This window comes from Neocloeon triangulifer, unplaced genomic scaffold, assembly GCF_031216515.1.
Source record: "Neocloeon triangulifer isolate White Clay Creek 2 clone unplaced genomic scaffold, ASM3121651v1 ptg000012l, whole genome shotgun sequence".
NCBI lineage: Eukaryota > Metazoa > Arthropoda > Insecta > Ephemeroptera > Baetidae > Neocloeon > Neocloeon triangulifer.
Window position 1 is genome coordinate 3,531,636 of NW_026775554.1, and position 16,592 is coordinate 3,548,227.

The 16,592-nt window shown below is 38.9% G+C and overlaps 3 protein-coding genes across 4 annotated transcripts; all 3 read left to right on the forward strand.

The window, feature by feature from the left end:
* The first annotated feature begins 266 nt into the window (after positions 1–266).
* LOC132196576 (protein pigeon) lies at positions 267–4,350 on the forward strand. Its single transcript, XM_059619335.1, has 17 exons — positions 267–465; positions 527–654; positions 713–782; positions 845–1,036; positions 1,094–1,143; positions 1,208–1,429; positions 1,484–1,660; positions 1,709–1,862; positions 1,914–2,224; positions 2,273–2,443; positions 2,497–2,688; positions 2,818–3,003; positions 3,109–3,314; positions 3,429–3,643; positions 3,695–3,907; positions 4,031–4,102; positions 4,162–4,350. Exons 1-17 carry the CDS (start codon positions 396–398, stop codon positions 4,233–4,235), a joined length of 2,703 nt encoding a protein of 900 aa, XP_059475318.1. The 5' UTR covers positions 267–395; the 3' UTR covers positions 4,236–4,350.
* A 136-nt stretch (positions 4,351–4,486) lies between these two features.
* On the forward strand, positions 4,487–6,296 carry LOC132198362 (uncharacterized). Its single transcript, XM_059622352.1, has 2 exons — positions 4,487–5,311; positions 5,818–6,296. The coding sequence occupies exons 1-2, from the start codon at positions 5,158–5,160 to the stop codon at positions 6,294–6,296; spliced, it is 633 nt and encodes a 210-aa protein (XP_059478335.1). The 5' UTR covers positions 4,487–5,157.
* A 1,045-nt stretch (positions 6,297–7,341) lies between these two features.
* On the forward strand, positions 7,342–16,432 carry LOC132197747 (protein charlatan-like). 2 transcript variants are annotated; one of them, XM_059621267.1, is made up of 6 exons: positions 7,342–7,475; positions 11,694–13,190; positions 13,637–13,944; positions 14,038–14,072; positions 14,356–14,451; positions 14,573–16,432. In XM_059621267.1, exons 2-5 carry the CDS (start codon positions 11,763–11,765, stop codon positions 14,400–14,402), a joined length of 1,818 nt encoding a protein of 605 aa, XP_059477250.1. In that variant the 5' UTR covers positions 7,342–7,475; positions 11,694–11,762; the 3' UTR covers positions 14,403–14,451; positions 14,573–16,432. The 2 variants fall into 2 exon arrangements, with proteins under 2 accessions (XP_059477250.1, XP_059477249.1); XM_059621266.1 differs by lacking the exon at positions 14,038–14,072.
* The last annotated feature ends 160 nt before the right edge of the window (positions 16,433–16,592 follow it).

Here is a 16,592-nt window from a genome sequence, read left to right on the forward strand (position 1 = left end):
CAAAATATTATTGCAATAAGTATTTTTGTGATTTATGTTTTGTATTATTCTTTCATCTGGCCATGAAATTTTAAATCGTTTCCTTTACTTAATGATTGATTACATAAATTCTGATAAGACCGTGTGTCATCATTATCAACATTTAACAATATAGCCATAAAATCCCAATGCAAATATTCCACGCATCCGCAGTTTGGCGCCGCGAGAAAGATACTGACAAGATTCCACCAATAGGAGCGCGTTCAGAATATTCCTGGCCAATCAGCGTTTGTTTTGTTTGCGGTTTCAAGAGCAGATCGATGTCGAAGGCCGAGACTGCGGCCGAGAGCGAAGAAGATGACAAATTAACCACAGAAGCGACTCAAAAAGGCTGGTCTGATCGCAAATTGTAGAAAATGGCAAACCCTGTCGATCTAGTTGAAAAATTTAAGAAGCTCTTTTTCGAATCGAGCAAATGCACCACAGGTGAGTGTTCAAATTTTGTCTCGACAGCAGAATGATTTCCTAATTTGTATCGAACTTGCAGCCGAAAAGTGGAAGGTTCTTGGACAGGAGCAGGACGGATTTGTGGTTTCGTGGGAAAGCAAAGAGGGCAATTTGAGAAATCCCGTCACGAAGGTCGGATTCGTGGATCTGGAGAACCAAATATTCAAAGTAAATATTTTTCTTTTATGATCAAGTCAATTAAAACCTGAGAAATTTAATTTTAAAGGTTCTCCATTCATTCAGCGACTCAAAAATTTTGGTACAAGCTTCAGTCAACAGGCACAAGTCATTGATTGGTAACTTGATCTAATTTTACAAATAATATTGGTTGTAAAAGAATTATTATTCCATAATTCAGGATACACAACTAAGTCTGGAAATGATCTCTACGAAGTTTGGTTTGCTGCCGTCCATGAGCGGAAAGAAGAAAAAATTGCCTCTTCACCAACGCAAGCAGCCATTCAGTTTCTGCACAGGACCAGGGACCCTGTTTTCACTTCAGACGAAATGAAATTCAAGGAAAAGTTCTTAGTCTTCATGCACCAAAACAGTAATAATTATTAAGAAAAAAAACTCTACTTTTTCATTACAAATTTGGTTAATTTAGGTGTTGGCCTCTACCAAGTAGAGCTGTCGAAATCTGCGGATGATAAATGGGTATGTTGATAATTAAAAAAAAAAATAAATACAAGTGATTTAGCATGCTGAAATTCCACCCAAGTTTCAGACCAGTCCGATCACGTCAGATGTCATTGTGCGCCAGTTTTCTTGGGCTCAGTGGGACCCTCACCTGCAAAGTCTATTTTACGTCAGTGTGAAGACGGCTCAGTCTCGGCTTATGCAGGGTGAGGAAGATGAGTTTTTTAAGGAGTTTGCCTCTCGACCTCCTCAACCATCCCTCTCTTGTCTGCAGTTTCACGACGATCTACCTCATGAGACTGTTGTAAGATAAACACAGCATTTGAGAATTTTTGTTTGATTATAAATAATTTTTCAGCTAAACATTCCTTTGAACCTTCCTGAGGGAACAGCACCACCTGCTGGACTTCCTGGGCCTGAAAGTCTTTATTCGGATAATCCAGTGCCATTAAAAATCCATGACAACACCCTCGAGTTGGCCATCATTTGCAGCAACAAGGGATTAGCCTATGTTTGCCACCATTACATTTACTATGTAAGTTTTTAACTATTTATTATTTTAAGGTTCTAATATTTTTTATAGGGAAAGGAAGGAAAAGAAGTTAGCATTGATGAATGTGTGAATTTTGCCTATTCGGTCACAGCCCTGCACCACTGCTGTGTCATCGAGTGTGTCATTTCAGACGTTCCTGCCAACCTTGCATACAATGTTTTGCCAACTTTTGTTTTGCACGGCGGTCAGTTGCTTTTAATTATTGTCATTGCTTTACTTCATCGATTGTTTGCAGACCAACACCTTCTAGTTTTTGCGTCCGATCTCTTCACCCACCTGCTGGACGTGGGTTCGGCCCACGAACCGTGCAACCATGTGATAATTTCGCCACCCATGGCCGTTCCCCTGTACCCTTCACCCCTGAACTATTCACCTCCGAAGCTTGGGTCTCGTCTGCTGGACCTGTCTAGTCTGGAGCTGTACACGGTCAAAGTTACCAAAAGCGAACTGTCCATGAGTTTCCGTTTCGATCACAACTGCCAAAACAGAATTGCAATTTTGCACCAACTCCTGCAACACTACAATGATTTCGAAACTGCTTCTGAGGTGAAGTTAAATTATTTTAATATATTTTACTAAGAAATTTGATTTCAGCTCTTGAAATGGTTGATGAAAAATGAAGCAAGGAGTCTGACCACTTCCAAATTAGTTCAAGAACTTCTTATTGGCACTGCCTATGCTAATGCAACCAAAAATATTCCAAGCGACGCCCTTCCACTAATCACAATTTTGCCGCTAACCACGGCAAGCAAACAACCAAGAGCTGTAAGTAAATGACTAGGAAAATAAAGAAATTTACAATTATTTTTTCATTTTAGGGCATAGTTTGGTTGCAGCAGAAGGAGCTTTGGAACACGGCCATGACACTACTTTCTCCGCAACAACGGCTTGTGCCGTATCGAGCAGATATGTGGACTAGACTCTGGGATGCTGCCCACAGCAAGCCCAGTGAAAGATTCTGTCCTTCACACGTCGCTGATAAACTTATGTTGTCGCTACTTTGTTATCAGGTATTATATATATTTTTTTTTATTATGGTAAAATTTTTGATTAGTTGATTTCCTATTCAGAAAGAGGACCTTCTTTTACTGGAAAGTAAAAATTTGTTTTAAATTTTGACGTGTTTTATTTATTTTCAGCCAGAAGCACTTTCAAGAAGCAGCACTCCTCTGTCTCCAGGCGCAGGATTTAGCTCCATTTCGTCGACACTGCCAGATTTGGTTCGCAGCAGCCGTGACGGTGGCAAAGAAAACTTCATAGGTCTCCTGCCCTTCCAAGAAGCGGAAACTTGCACCGCCAGCAAACAAGAGTACGTCGTTGCAGTGGTAAGGCTTATTCCTCCATATTACAAATCTTTCCGTTCACTAACAATCTTCGTTAACTTTGTCCGTGTTGGTTTTCTAACTTGTTGAAAAATTACACTAACACAGAATTTGCGGGAGCTGAGCATGCATCTTTTGAAAGGAGCCACGCAAGGGCCTCGGCCCATTTTTTGTCCGTCACCCATGCATGTTCACGCTGTGGCGACACGATTTGTTGGTGCTCAACTCGAAGCGTCACGCCAGGTGTGCCGTCTCATGGCCTCCTGTGCAGGTGTTGAGGCTGAGAAGCAAGGAGAGAGAGGCTTTCTTCTCATGTGAGTTGATTGATCTAATAATCGTCAATGCACTAGTTAACTTCTAAATTTTAAAAATTTTATGTATTTTAATTTATACTTTTCTCTTTTATTAAATTTTATTTTCTAATGCAGTGATCAGCTGGATGAAAATCGTCGTCAAGCACTTTTCATCATGATGGAACGCTTCTTCTACTGTGCAGAGGCCCAAGCCTTTCCTGTACCGCAAGGGTTCACCTCCTTTTTCTCCTATTTGGGATATCGTACTCTCCCCTGGCCCCTATTTCTGCAGTACAACCGCAGACACGTTTTTGAGCTACATGTCGACGCCATCAAGGCAATATTCGGAGGTATTTATAATAAATATCTTTTCTAAAATAAACTCAACTCGGTGCTTATAGACATGACGGAAAAGCGACTAGGCGTGAGCTACAAAGTAGGCCTATTGCAGTTGCTGCCGAGGACCAGAGCAAGGCGAATTCTTAACCAGTGGGGCCACCCCATTAGTTACATGTACAGGGCAAGAGAACATGCTCTACTCCTTTTGTCTGGCGAATCAGCCAACAGGGATCACCGGCAAGTGACACAAAGACGCAACACCATTTCGTCCAGAGGTAGGTTCAGTTTTGGTTCTGGCAACTTTTCTGATGAAGATTTTAATTTATTTGAAATAAAATAAATCAGTTTACATTTACCTAATTTCTATTTGAAATAAAATTACATTTCCTTTGCTCCAGGAATTGCTGCTTTCCCCTCTGCGGATCGATTGTCCCCACTGGACACCTTCCTAGATTTGCTTACAGCCAAAGGTACACCTTTTTATATCTCTTTAAAATCAAACTTGGTTATATTTTTATTTTAATTGCAGCAAGTTTAACTGAGCTGGACATTCCTCTTTTGGTGGAGGCAACAATAACGTCAACTGAAGATTTTCTTTTATAAATACTTCTTGTATTCATGTTAATTTTTAACTCAGATTTTCAAATATTTTGGCTTTTGATCTCCTTTGGCAGTGTTTTAGTTTTAGAATCGTTATAATTAAATTTTTCAGGTATGATGACAAAGTTTTATTAGAGCATTTCCAACAAACATGGCAGAATAGCTTTGCTTTGTCCTTCTTGTCTTAAAATCAAAGAATATTTTGTGGTGCGCTTAAATAGCATTAAATGTTAATTGTATACAGTATACACAATTTTTTTTTAGAATAGAAAAAAATAACGTAGTTATCAATATCATTTTATGAATTAAATAAAATTTGGAGCTTAATTTAAATTTTTTCACTAAGAATATTTTATTATTATTATTTATTTTCCTGCTCAAAATAATTATACTCATAAGGTAAATTTGAGCTCTTTTATTATAAGATATAACAAAATTATTAAAATAAATGTAAGCAAATAAATTTTGCACATCAATTAAAAAATTTATTAAATAAAAAATTTTAAAATTAAAAATCTTCATTAAAAAAAATATCTTAAATTTCAAAGGACTAAAAAAATAGTTTAAATAATTTAATTAAAATTTTTTTATAGGAAATAATTTTATAAAAATAAATGAAAAGTAAACTTAATGCAATGCATATGATAAAGAATATGATCTAAAAATTGCATTGCAACAATGTCATTTTTGTAAAATTTAAAATTGGCTACAATGGATTTATCTCAATGATGAAAAAATGGACTGTTGAAAATTCATTTTAAACAACCTCTGCTCTGGGGTAAGTTTTCCCTTGCGAATCTAAAAGAATTATTTGAATTTTGACTAAAAATTTCCTCGCCACCAGACTTTAAACGTGCGCAATTGGACTGCAGAATTCTGAGAAGCGCCAGACAACTGTAAAAAAGGTTCTGGTGATCGTGGTCCAATGGCCGCGCCCATCAACTACCCTTGGCACATCCCTTACCAGCAGATGGACAATGGTGGCCTAAATGTGATCAGCGCAGCACATCGAACAACCAAGTTCTGGAAATTTGCAACAACACATGGCTCTGATTGCGCCCTGTGCCCCTATTTTTCAGGTAACTAACGATACATTAATTTTTGTTATTATAAAATTTATAAATTACTATTTTTTTAGTCATTTATAAATTATTACAACAAAATATAAGCAAATTATAATACTGATTACTGAAAGTACACAATGCATAAAATTAACTATTCACAAATTAAAAATCTTTCTTAACAAAGATCTTATTTAAATTAATTAATCATATAACTATTTGATTAATAAATTAATTAAACTAAACAAATTAGTTAATAATAAATTTGATAATGTAGGAAATAGAACTATATAGTCAAATGAAAAGTGAATTTCTTGCATATAAGATAAGGAAATATTATATTATGTTAAAAATTGCAACAATGGAAATTTTGTGCAATTTAAAATGAGCAGGATTAACCTAAAAAAAAATTGCCGTTGAAAAGTCATTTTTATAAACATAATTCATTTTGGTATGGTGTCCTTATTTGAGAATTCTTGAAGAATTATTCTAATTTGACTCCATGCAAATTTTCTCTTGCGCAGATTCCATGAAGTTCAGCAACTGGAACTGGAATGCAGAATTGAGGCAAAAGAGGTGTTTCAAAAACCGAGGTCCATTCGCCGCAGCCTTCAATAAAAAACCAGCAGCTGGGCATTGGAGGCCCAAACGTCAGCAACGTCCCTTTTGGCCCGTGAACCACGTTGTAGGTTTTGGAGCGCCAAATGCCATCAGCGGATGCCTCCAACAGGGCATATTCATCCCGGGTGTCGCCCAGGCCGCTCCCATCTACGGCCCCCTTCCTGAGAACCAGGTTTTCGGTGATGGAGCTCCGAATGCCATCAGCGGATGCCTCCAGCAGGGCATATTCATCCCGGGTGTCGCCCAGGCCGCTCCCATCTACGGCCCCCTTCCTGAGAACCAGGTTTTCGGTGATGGAGCTCCGAATGCCATCAGCGGATGCCTCCAGCAGGGCATATTCATCCCGGGTGTCGCCCAGGCCGCTCCCATCAACGGCCCTTGACCACCAGATGGGCCGGGTGTTGGAGGGCCCAATCCAAACAGTGGAAACCTCAAGGCTCAAGCAGGGGGGTTCAACAACATCCCTCGATCCTGCAGCCCCGGCTTACTACTTCCCCCAGTCCATGGCTGGCCAGGGCTTCGGAGGACCCAACGTCATCAGGGATTCCTCGATCAGGGGGGTTTTCAACCGCAGATTTTATGAAGGAATTTTCACCAGATTTTAGGAATTTTTCAACAAATGGGGCTCTGATGATTGCTTTATGCCCCTGTTTTTCAGATAAATTATGCTACAAAGTTTTATTATAAAAAGCATCATTACATCATCAACAAAATAGGCAGAATGTAACCTTTGTTTTAGTCATAATCGGAATATATTGTTTTTGTGTCAAAATGTTGATAACACGGCATTATAAAAATGTTAATTGTATTCTTCAAAAAAAAAAAAAAAAAAAAAAATTAATAACATTGGAGTTAAATTTTGTTGCTCGTAATAATTTTTTCCGTTATTATAATGAAAAGCTGCTGATTCAAAATAAATTAAATATTATTTCAGATACATGCGCTTTTTTATTAGTTTTTTACAAAACGTTAAAAGCATGAAATAGCTTTATAATAACGAAAAAGAAACTGAAAAAAAATCATTAGTAAATTAGATGGTGCCTTCTGCACCACTGATTTAAGTCTTGGGATAACCCTAGAAAATAATATTATATTTCAAGTAATCAATAAAATAATTTTTAATAAAAAAAATCCTCAAAAATTAGTTTATAATTTAAAATATTGATTAATTTTGACTAAAAATAAGCAACAATTTTTTAATTGATGCACATAAAAAAATTGCTCGTTGCAATTTGGCAAAAAAAAATGTTATTTCCACTTCCACCCACAAGGTCAAGACTTTGCTGCCACCTCCCAGGGTCTACGGAAAACTGGGTCCGCTGATCTTGAAAAAAGCATGCTCGCCGACCGGAGGGTGGGGATGGCAATGCTTTATCATCGTGCGAGGGAGGAGATGGGTGGAGGGAGGGGGGTTGTTTTAGTAGTGCAGCGAGAGACGCAGGCGAAGGAAGTGTGCGTTTAAAGGGACCAGCGGGCGGGAGGAGCGAGAGAGCGAGTCAGAGGCCGGAGAACGAAGAGAAGCGAGGCCTCGTCACCGGACGGGACACTCTCGGACACGCAGGTGAGAGAACTAGAAGTATATAACAATGGACACGACTGTGTATTCGTGGGTGGACGAAACGTGTGCGAGAGGCGAACGCGGTTGGGCTCTCGAGCGAGAGGGCGGGCGGGCGGGGGTGGTGGGAGGCAGAGATAGTGTCTATGTTCTCGTCGTATTATTTAGGGGAGCCGGGCTGTACAGGCCGCGTCAAAAATAACATTCCGACACGCCGGGCGGACCAAGGGACCGACGGACAGGTGCGCCTCCACCCCCTCCGAACTCGTCATCCACAGCCACCCCCCGCACAATTTGCGTCTACCTGCACGGCTGACTCGCGAGAAAATATAAAATTCTTTCCTTATTGTGCAAGTTTCGTGGATTGTTGATTGATAAGAGAGAAAATAATATTATAACTCGCATTGCCCAATTTGCGATTATTACCTTTTTTTAATCAAAAAATATTTTTAAAAGTTTAATTTTCATCGACCATGTTTTTAGATAAATTGTTAGTTTTGTTAATTAAAAATCCTCCACATATCAGAAACGTTAAAGCCGGTTAAAGCGATTACAAATAAATAAAAAAAAATTGATAATGTCCTGAGAAAACTTGAGAAGAAAAGTTTTTTAATAAATTTAGTTTGTTGGGATTCATTAGGAAAGAAAATAATTTAAATTTTAATGAAATTCAAGTAATTGAATTAGCAATTTGGCTTCCTGGTGGATTACATGAACCGCTGTGAACGTGTATCAATTTTTTCTTAATCGCAGCTCTTTTCTAATAAAAATGAAAGAAAAAGGTTTTTTAAATAATTCTATTGCACACTTCATGCATTTTATCGTCACATATCTTATTTACTTCTGGAATAGGAAATTTTTATGGAAATTATTTATTTTTGGCAAGTTTCCACTTTGTAGTTTTTTCAAGTGTCACGCAAGCAAGACAAGCGTAAAAAAGGGTTTCAGATTTTTATGTCCGCGTGGTCTGTTTTCCACAGAGCCAAATAAAAGAGGCAATATTCTTCCTTTCATTATTTTCCACTGTCGCGAGATGGTCCCGACTGAAGTGACTACATTTGGCAACCAGGTCTTGCTTGTTGTACTAAAAGCGACCCGAGACATTTTTTGCCTCATATTTATATATCTTTCTTTTTCTCGAGCACGCCGGGTTGGGGGAGGCTGCAACCGCCTCTCTTATTTTTTATACTTGCTGTGGCTCGTGAATCCTTATGAGGTGCAAACTTGTAAATAATATTAAAAATTTATTCATCGACGACCTATTCAGAGAGGGAGGGAAGGTGTATTTTGTGATTGAGAGAGAGTGCGCGAGTGTAAAAGCTGAAAAGAACGACAGGAAGTGGCTAGACTCGCGAACAAAAGCAATCCTTGTAGGAAACCAATCACGTTGTAATCGCTTCAATCGTGCCCAATCAATCTGATCCGATTTGCTCTTGTTCCTTTTGGGGTATTATTTCAATTATTGCCACATTCCGATAATTTGCTGCGTACCCATATTAGTTCCGACTCAATAATAAGTCATTAAAAGGCAATAAAAAATAAATTATACAAAAATTATTCAAAATGACTCACGTGCGTTTATTATTTCTGGACAAATATTCTGGTCGAATTTCCTGTCGTTTGTGTAGTTTTAACTAAATTTTGAAGCTCTGGTAATTAATTGGAAAATGTTAATTTATTAAATATTTTAATGCATTATAGTACTGCTTAAAAATATAAATAATATTTCTCGTCGTAATTAAAGCTGAGTTAGTTTTAAATTTTAATCAAGGGTTTGTTCTTATTTCAGACTTTCACAATTACTAGCGAGGAAATTTTATAATTTTATAATTTTATAATTTTGATGCGTTTTTTAAGTAAATTTAGTAAATTATTTGTACGAAAATAATTTATCTAAAATCAAAAGGAGAAAAAAAGCTATAATATAACCCATATAACGCCAGTATTTCATTATATCGTTGAGCATTGCTGGTGACATTCACTAATTCTCCAGCGAAATTTTGAAAAATCTTTCTTGCAAGTTTATACCATTGGTATACGGAAATTTACTACCCATCTGAGAGTGGCGAGCAGCACAGTCGACTAAGGATGCAGTCGGTGGTCTGGTTTTGTTAGTAATGAACAATAATGAATTTGATAAGAATTAAGTTTTTAATGATAAAATTAGCATAAATAGCATAAAAACCAAAATAGTTAAAAATTAATCATTATATTTTTAAATTCTATGGGACTGGTTTTAACCTTGTGTCAAGTTCCAAGCACTTTTTGCATTTTGTGAATAATAATCCGCCAACAAAAAAAATCGATGATCATCCTCATCGACCACCATGAATTGCGATCTGTCACCAGCAGATCTTGCGGCACCAAAAGAAACCGCAGCGTCCGTCTAATATTTCACTTGGCAAGCGCGGCTTGTCTCGCTCACCCGTTCATTTCCCTCGCAAACAAAAAGAAGCGTGCAAGAAAGAAAAAGAACGAAGGAAAACGGCGTGGCGGTCAGTCTGTGAAAAACGAGAGCGTGTAACAACTTTTCTTTCTTTTCCGAGCGGTGCCTACCCGCGTCGGGCGGAAAAATAATTTCCAGCGGAGGGGTTGCTTGGTGTACATTGTGAGTGTGTGTGTGCAGAGGGTGAGATGCAGGCGCAGCAAGGGTTGATGGGCGGCGAGGGTGGTTGGTCGGTCCTCCCGCATGTACGTACGTATCGCCAGCAGGGGTGATTTTCTCTCTGGGGCGAGGGTGGTATGTATGGGTGAGGGTGGGGGGAGGGTCTTATATTGATCGGGTGGCGGTGCAGCGGGGGGCGAGAAATATCCTTTTTCTGATGCACAGCAGCCCCCGCCCGCCCGCCAGTTCTGAGGGGAGCCAGTGCATAGTTATGCCCATTGTCATGCAAATTAGTGCGTGCTTAAAAATTAATCGCTCCCGGCGGGCGCATCAATTATTTGCCAACAGGCGCCGGCTCTTTGCTTTATGCTTGAAAAATAAAAATGCAAATCACTGATTAGTTGGAATTCCACGCTCGAGTTTAATTAATTGTTGTCAGCCCTATTAAGAAAATGTATTTTTTGTGGGATTTTTAATTAGAGTTTCCGTTTTGGCTCATTTTCCATATCTTTTGTTCCGTCTGGTGGTTGCTTAGCCGGCGCTCACTTTCGGGGTGGGCGCCCCGAGTGAGTGAGTGAGAGTCTCTTCTGGCCCTTCTTTAGTTAGTTTTATAGTCAGGGGGTGGTTGGCGATCAATAGACCCACGGCCCTGCGAGGGGGAGTGTGTGAAAGAGGGAGGTGAGCTATGAGAGTGGGCGCGGTGGGGTGCGTGGCGCCTCTCGCACAAAAAGCAACTTTCCCTCGTGCAGTAATGAGCAGTGCATTAGAACGGCCAAGCATGCACTTAATTAATTAAGCCCGCTGCCCCGCGATCGATGTGACAATTTTTGCCACTCCGGGGTCAAAAGTTGCATGGGATTGGCCCAAGAGTTGGCGCCACCGAAATGACCGGAAGTTGGCAATTATTTAATTTTAGGACACGAGCTTTCATTACATGCAATTATACAAGCCCAACCAGAATGAAATAATTTTAAATTTATTTTCATTTTATTTTTCAAAATATCCGCGTTGTGATATATTGAAAAATATGTTGATAATTTGTTATAGTGGTTTTTTATTTATTTATTTATTTATTTTTGTAGATTTGTGTTGTATTTGCGATGTTAAGTATATTATAATTTCCGTTTTAATTTTACAAAAGAAATTTATCGTGGATTCAGAAACTGAGCGAGAAAACCAATGTTCGGAAAGCAAATTAAAACTTCCAAATTTCAACTTTTCATTGGAAATCTTTATTATTTTCAAAGGATACAGGTATTTTTAAGCTTTAAATAGGAAAATTAATTTTTGGAAACAGAAATCCTAATCATTTTTTTTTTTTTTTTAAATCAATATTTCGAATTTAAAGTTGTAATTTGAAATTTTTTATTTATTTTCCGAGCATTGGTCTTCTCGCTCAGTTTCTGTATCCAAATTAAATTTCTTTAATTTAAATATCACATTGATCATGTTCTTGGCTCAACAAATTTAATAAAATTGAGAGATAATACGGCATAAAAAATCTAATTTTTATTAAAATGACAGGTTAAGTTTTTATGTAATATATTATGTCGAGTGCTCTAAAGAACTTTTGATTAAAAAGTCAATTATTATTTTTTCTCATGGTTTTTTTATTGCAGGGGTGAACGTCTGGTGGAGAGGTGCAAAGGCTCTCGAAGGTGCACGCCGCTCGAATCTAGCAATGAGGAATGGATTCAGGGGCGCTGCCAATGGACTGCTATGAGGACATGTTCAAAGAGATCACGCGCAAACTGTACGGCACCAGCGAGGATGGGCTGAACGCAAGTTCCGCAGCGCCGAACGCCGTCGCCAACACGCCGCCGACCACCACCGCGTCCAACATGGAAAACCGAGGCGCCAACAATCGGTACGAGGAGCAGGCCCTCGCACCGCCCTTTCTCAAAGAGGAGACCCTGACGGCCTTCGGACTGGCCGCCCTCATGCAGACCAGCTTCCCGCCGGCCGTGGCCGCCATGTCAAATTACAACCCCTCAACCACAGGCCAGAACAACCACTACCAACAGCAATCGACCCCCATCCACAGCCAGCTTCCAATCAACGTCCCGCCAGTGCCGCAGGCCGCGGAACCAGTCGCCGCTCACGTCGACCGGTACGTCTCGAGCGACGACGAACTTTCGTGGACCCGAAGCAAAATCGCCACCTACAACCCCGCCCAGCGCACCTTCAAGTGTTCCGAGTGCGATTTTGAAGGGTTCCTTGCGCGGGTGGCCGAGCACTGGATCGGCACCCACGGAAACCTATCCGTTTATCGGTGTCCCCAGTGTTCGTACACAAGTGCCTGGGCCCGGTGCGTACGGATGCACGTCGTCAAGCAACACTCGGAGGGTGCAGGAAATAGTAGTGAGATCAAGACGGAGCCAGATGAGGAGCATTACAACGCGGCCACTAATAATCCAAGCACGTCGCCCATTCCGTCTTCGCTTTGGAAGGAAAAGGAGGTGTTGGAGGAAGTGACCGAATACCTGCAGAGACTGAAGACCAAGGCTGAGAGCTTGACCAAAAAACCGCCGGCTGAACAATATGCAAACTCTAGTAATGGCCAGACGCACCGAGAACGGGGGAGCAGTCTGAGCAGCTCGACCGAGAAACGGTACAGTTGCAGTTATTGTCCGTACGCGACTGACCGAAGGGACCTTTTCACGCGGCACGAAAACATTCACAAGGACGAGAAGCCCTTCCACTGCTACGTCTGCCGCAAACAGTTCAACCGGGCGGACCACGTCAAAAAGCACTTTTTGCGAATGCACCGGGACCACCCGTACGACATCAACAAGATCCGCCGCTCGCCGCCCAAGAACGCCAGCGGCATGTCGTACTACCACAAGTACTCGGCAGGACAACCGTCCAGCTCGACCGGACGCTCTCACCAACAGCAGCAGCCGCAGGTGCAGCAGCATCAGCAAGTCCAGCAGTCGTCGCACTTCCAACAGGGGCAGTCTCACCACAACATGCACCATTTGCAGCCGCCGCAGCACCATCTTCTGCAAACGCCGCATTACACTCTGCCCATCAGGACGCCGCAGCCCAAGGCGTACCTTCCGAAGCAGCAGCAGCAGCAACAACCACAACACCAGCAGAATGGCATTGCTAATAAGGTAGAGCTCAAAATAAAATTATACCAAATCTGTGATATTGTCTCAACTTTGAATTTTTCAAATTTTTCTATTTTATTATTTATATTAAAATATATAGCTTTCCTCGTTTTGTTTACGTTAAAAATTAAAATTCCAATTAAGCATGATCTCAGTTAATTAAATAAATAATCTTATTAATTAAAATTTGTAATTACAAATTTTATAATCGTTAATTTTTCACTATTTCTGAAAATAAAATTAAAGCGTCAAGATTCACAATTTAAATTTACTGTGGTTTTTTTTAATAATTTTATTTTAAAAACGTTTTTCATATCAAACAAAACCAGAATATCCTGTCGCAATATTAATGATTTGTAAAAACACAGGAAAGCAAATACTTAACATTGAATTAAAACATCATGAATCAATTTTGCTCGTTATAAAATATTCTGTTCATATTTTTGCAGAAACAAAAAACGTCAATTGCTGGCGGTAGCAACAGCAGCACAAGCAACGGCACCCCACCTAAGGAGCAGAAAGAGAAGCGCTTCACCTGCTGCTACTGCTCTTGGTCTGGCGTGGACAACTGGTGTCTTAAGCGGCACCTCAACACCCACCTGAAGCCATTTGTGTGCGCCCTGTGCGACTACAAGGCGGCGCGTTCAGAGCGGCTGGCGACCCACGTGCTGAAGGTGCACAACAAACGCTCCTGCAACAAGTGCCACTTTTTGGCCGACGACCAGCTCAGCCTCAATGAGCACATGCATGAGCACCAGTAAGTTACTTTTTTGGACGATAATTTTGAGAATAAGGCATGCCGTGAGAGGTTTTATTGATGCTGAATAATTCGTTTTCCTTTGACATGGAGCAAGCCCAAAGAAAAAGTAATTCCGACACCAACAGGTGATTATTTCTCCTCACAGCTCTTGCAAAGTTGTTGATTTGTGTTCTCCGTTTAATAATAGAGCATTTTTTTAGTCTCCTGCATTTTTGTAGTAAATAAAAAAAAAACAACCAGCTCCTGCATGACGGAATTAATAAATTTCTAAGCAATTTTTATTGCAGCTGAATTGATTGGATATTCCAAGAATCAACAATGCTTGTCTATATAAATATTTTGCTTTTTAATATTTCAATGTGTCCACCTTGTTGTCATGTGGCTAATAAATTGTCTTTTTATTTGCAGCCCCTTGGAATACCGTGCCAATACCAATCGACCAAACACTCTGCTGAGAAATGTGGGACTTTCATGTTACCAGCCTGCCCTTGGAACTTCATTCTGGTAATTAAATTTTTGTGTGAAATAATATTAAGCTGAAATTTTCTTAAAAACTTAAAAGTTAATTTCTCTTTAAAATATAGTAGCTTAAATTTTACTATTAAAATATCCTTTTTTATTTCAGACAAAGATCGACCACTGTGCAGTAATCTAGGTAGATGCAAAGTTAAAGGAATCGTCGCAATCGACGAAAGATTTTTCACACAAACGTGAAAAGTGAATGAGTGCCATACAAATATTAGGAAAACCTTTCATGGTGAATGCTGAATTTCAAACCTTAACCACTTCTTACATTCAATATCTACTCGAGTGCTCCTGAAAGTGGACCCACCTTGTCATATTTCAAGAGTGAATTCAAATTGAGTAAGGGCCAAAAATTGTAATTTTTATCTAAGATTTTACACCGCTATAGACACATAAGCAACACAAATATGTAGGCTTGGAAGCCTAACGAGTATAATGATTTCCCGATTTGTAACTTTTCTAGGAGGCATTTGAAAAATGTCTCTCTGCAGAATAGCCTGAAAGGTGTACTTGGTTGTAGACATCAGTTTGTATTCTGTTCCTTTATTTCCACACACGCAGGTAGAGAAAAAGTGTGTATTTTGGCGGCCACTTTTAAAGTGGTTTTGTGTCGAACTTTGTTGCATCATCTTGTGAATACATACCTCCTCAGGAACCCAACTGTGAAAATTTTTCCTTCGATTGTGAAACAAAATCTTAAAATGCGGTATGTACCACCAATTATTGTTGTTCTTGAATAATTATAATTTTCGTGGCATCTCTGAAAGCCAAGTAAACTGCTTGCAGCGCGTTTCCACGCTAGGAAAACTAGAACTGTTCAGTTCCTTTTTTATTTTTATATAATTTAAACGTTTTCACCATATTATTAGATGAAGGATCGCAGAAGATGTTCTGCGTTCTGATCAATAATGCTGAAAAAATTATACCTCGTGTTTAGCAACTGACTGAATGGACGACTTTTATGTTTCTTATTTTATATTTTTGCCAAAATTTTGATGGCAATATACCGAAGTCTGAAATTAATTTTTTAGTCTAATTATCTCAAGAAAACTCTCTACAGTACAACAGAATTCAAATAAACAAAAAGAAACCAACTCGGAAGCCTTAAACAAGCAGAGATGATCGAGAATATTTTTTCTATCACTGGAAGAGAAAATTTACAAAAGCAAGCGGTAGCATTCAATGTTGTTTGTGCCACAAAACCATATTAGATGCTAGCAAAACCTGTACATAAAATTTTGAATAATCACAAAAAATCCCATCGGAACCTGTTTTGTTGAAATGTTACATAGATTGCAAGTTGTGTTGGTTGACATAATTATTGATTTGTTGATTGGTACTTTCATAAATCCAAATTAATGTTCTGCCTTGGCACTCTGCTCGTTTCAAATTACAGTTTGCCAAAAACGGCAATCGCAGCCAGTTATTCTATTATTTAAGATGTGGGGATAAATTTTTATTTAAACCAAATTAAACGGGAAGTGTGTTAGACGGCGATAATCTATTTTGGTAGCTCATATATTTTTGATAAAGAGTAGTCGGTGTGATATAAAAAAGACAAACAATGTAGATGAAAAATTATGCAAAACCCAAAACTCTTTATCACTTGAAAATCAAAATTATGACAATTATTCTTTTTTCTTCTAAAAATCATAAAATGTTCATTTTATCCCGTTACATTAATGGATGAGTAGCCCACTGATGATATAATAAATCACACTATGTTGGATTGGCGCATCTCACTTAATTAAATTGATATTTATGAACTTTTACACTTGAATTTGATGTTGTCTTTGTAATTGATCGGTGTACTCTTTATCGGGTGCAGATTATGTGAACTATTGGCCAATATTAAAACTTGATTATTTTCTCGACGAATCTCTATTGTCCATTTATATATTAATTGACTTTTAATAATTCCATAAAACTTGGAACCCATTAAATGTTGTACAACCATAACGTGAAAAATGTTTTTAATTATCTTTTAATAGTACCCCTAATTATAAAAATTAAATTTATGCAGAGAGATAATGCAAGAGCTAACTCTCCATAAAATCTAAAATAAGCATTCAAGGTGAATAATTAAAAATTATAGCAATGCAACAAGCTATTTCGCAATG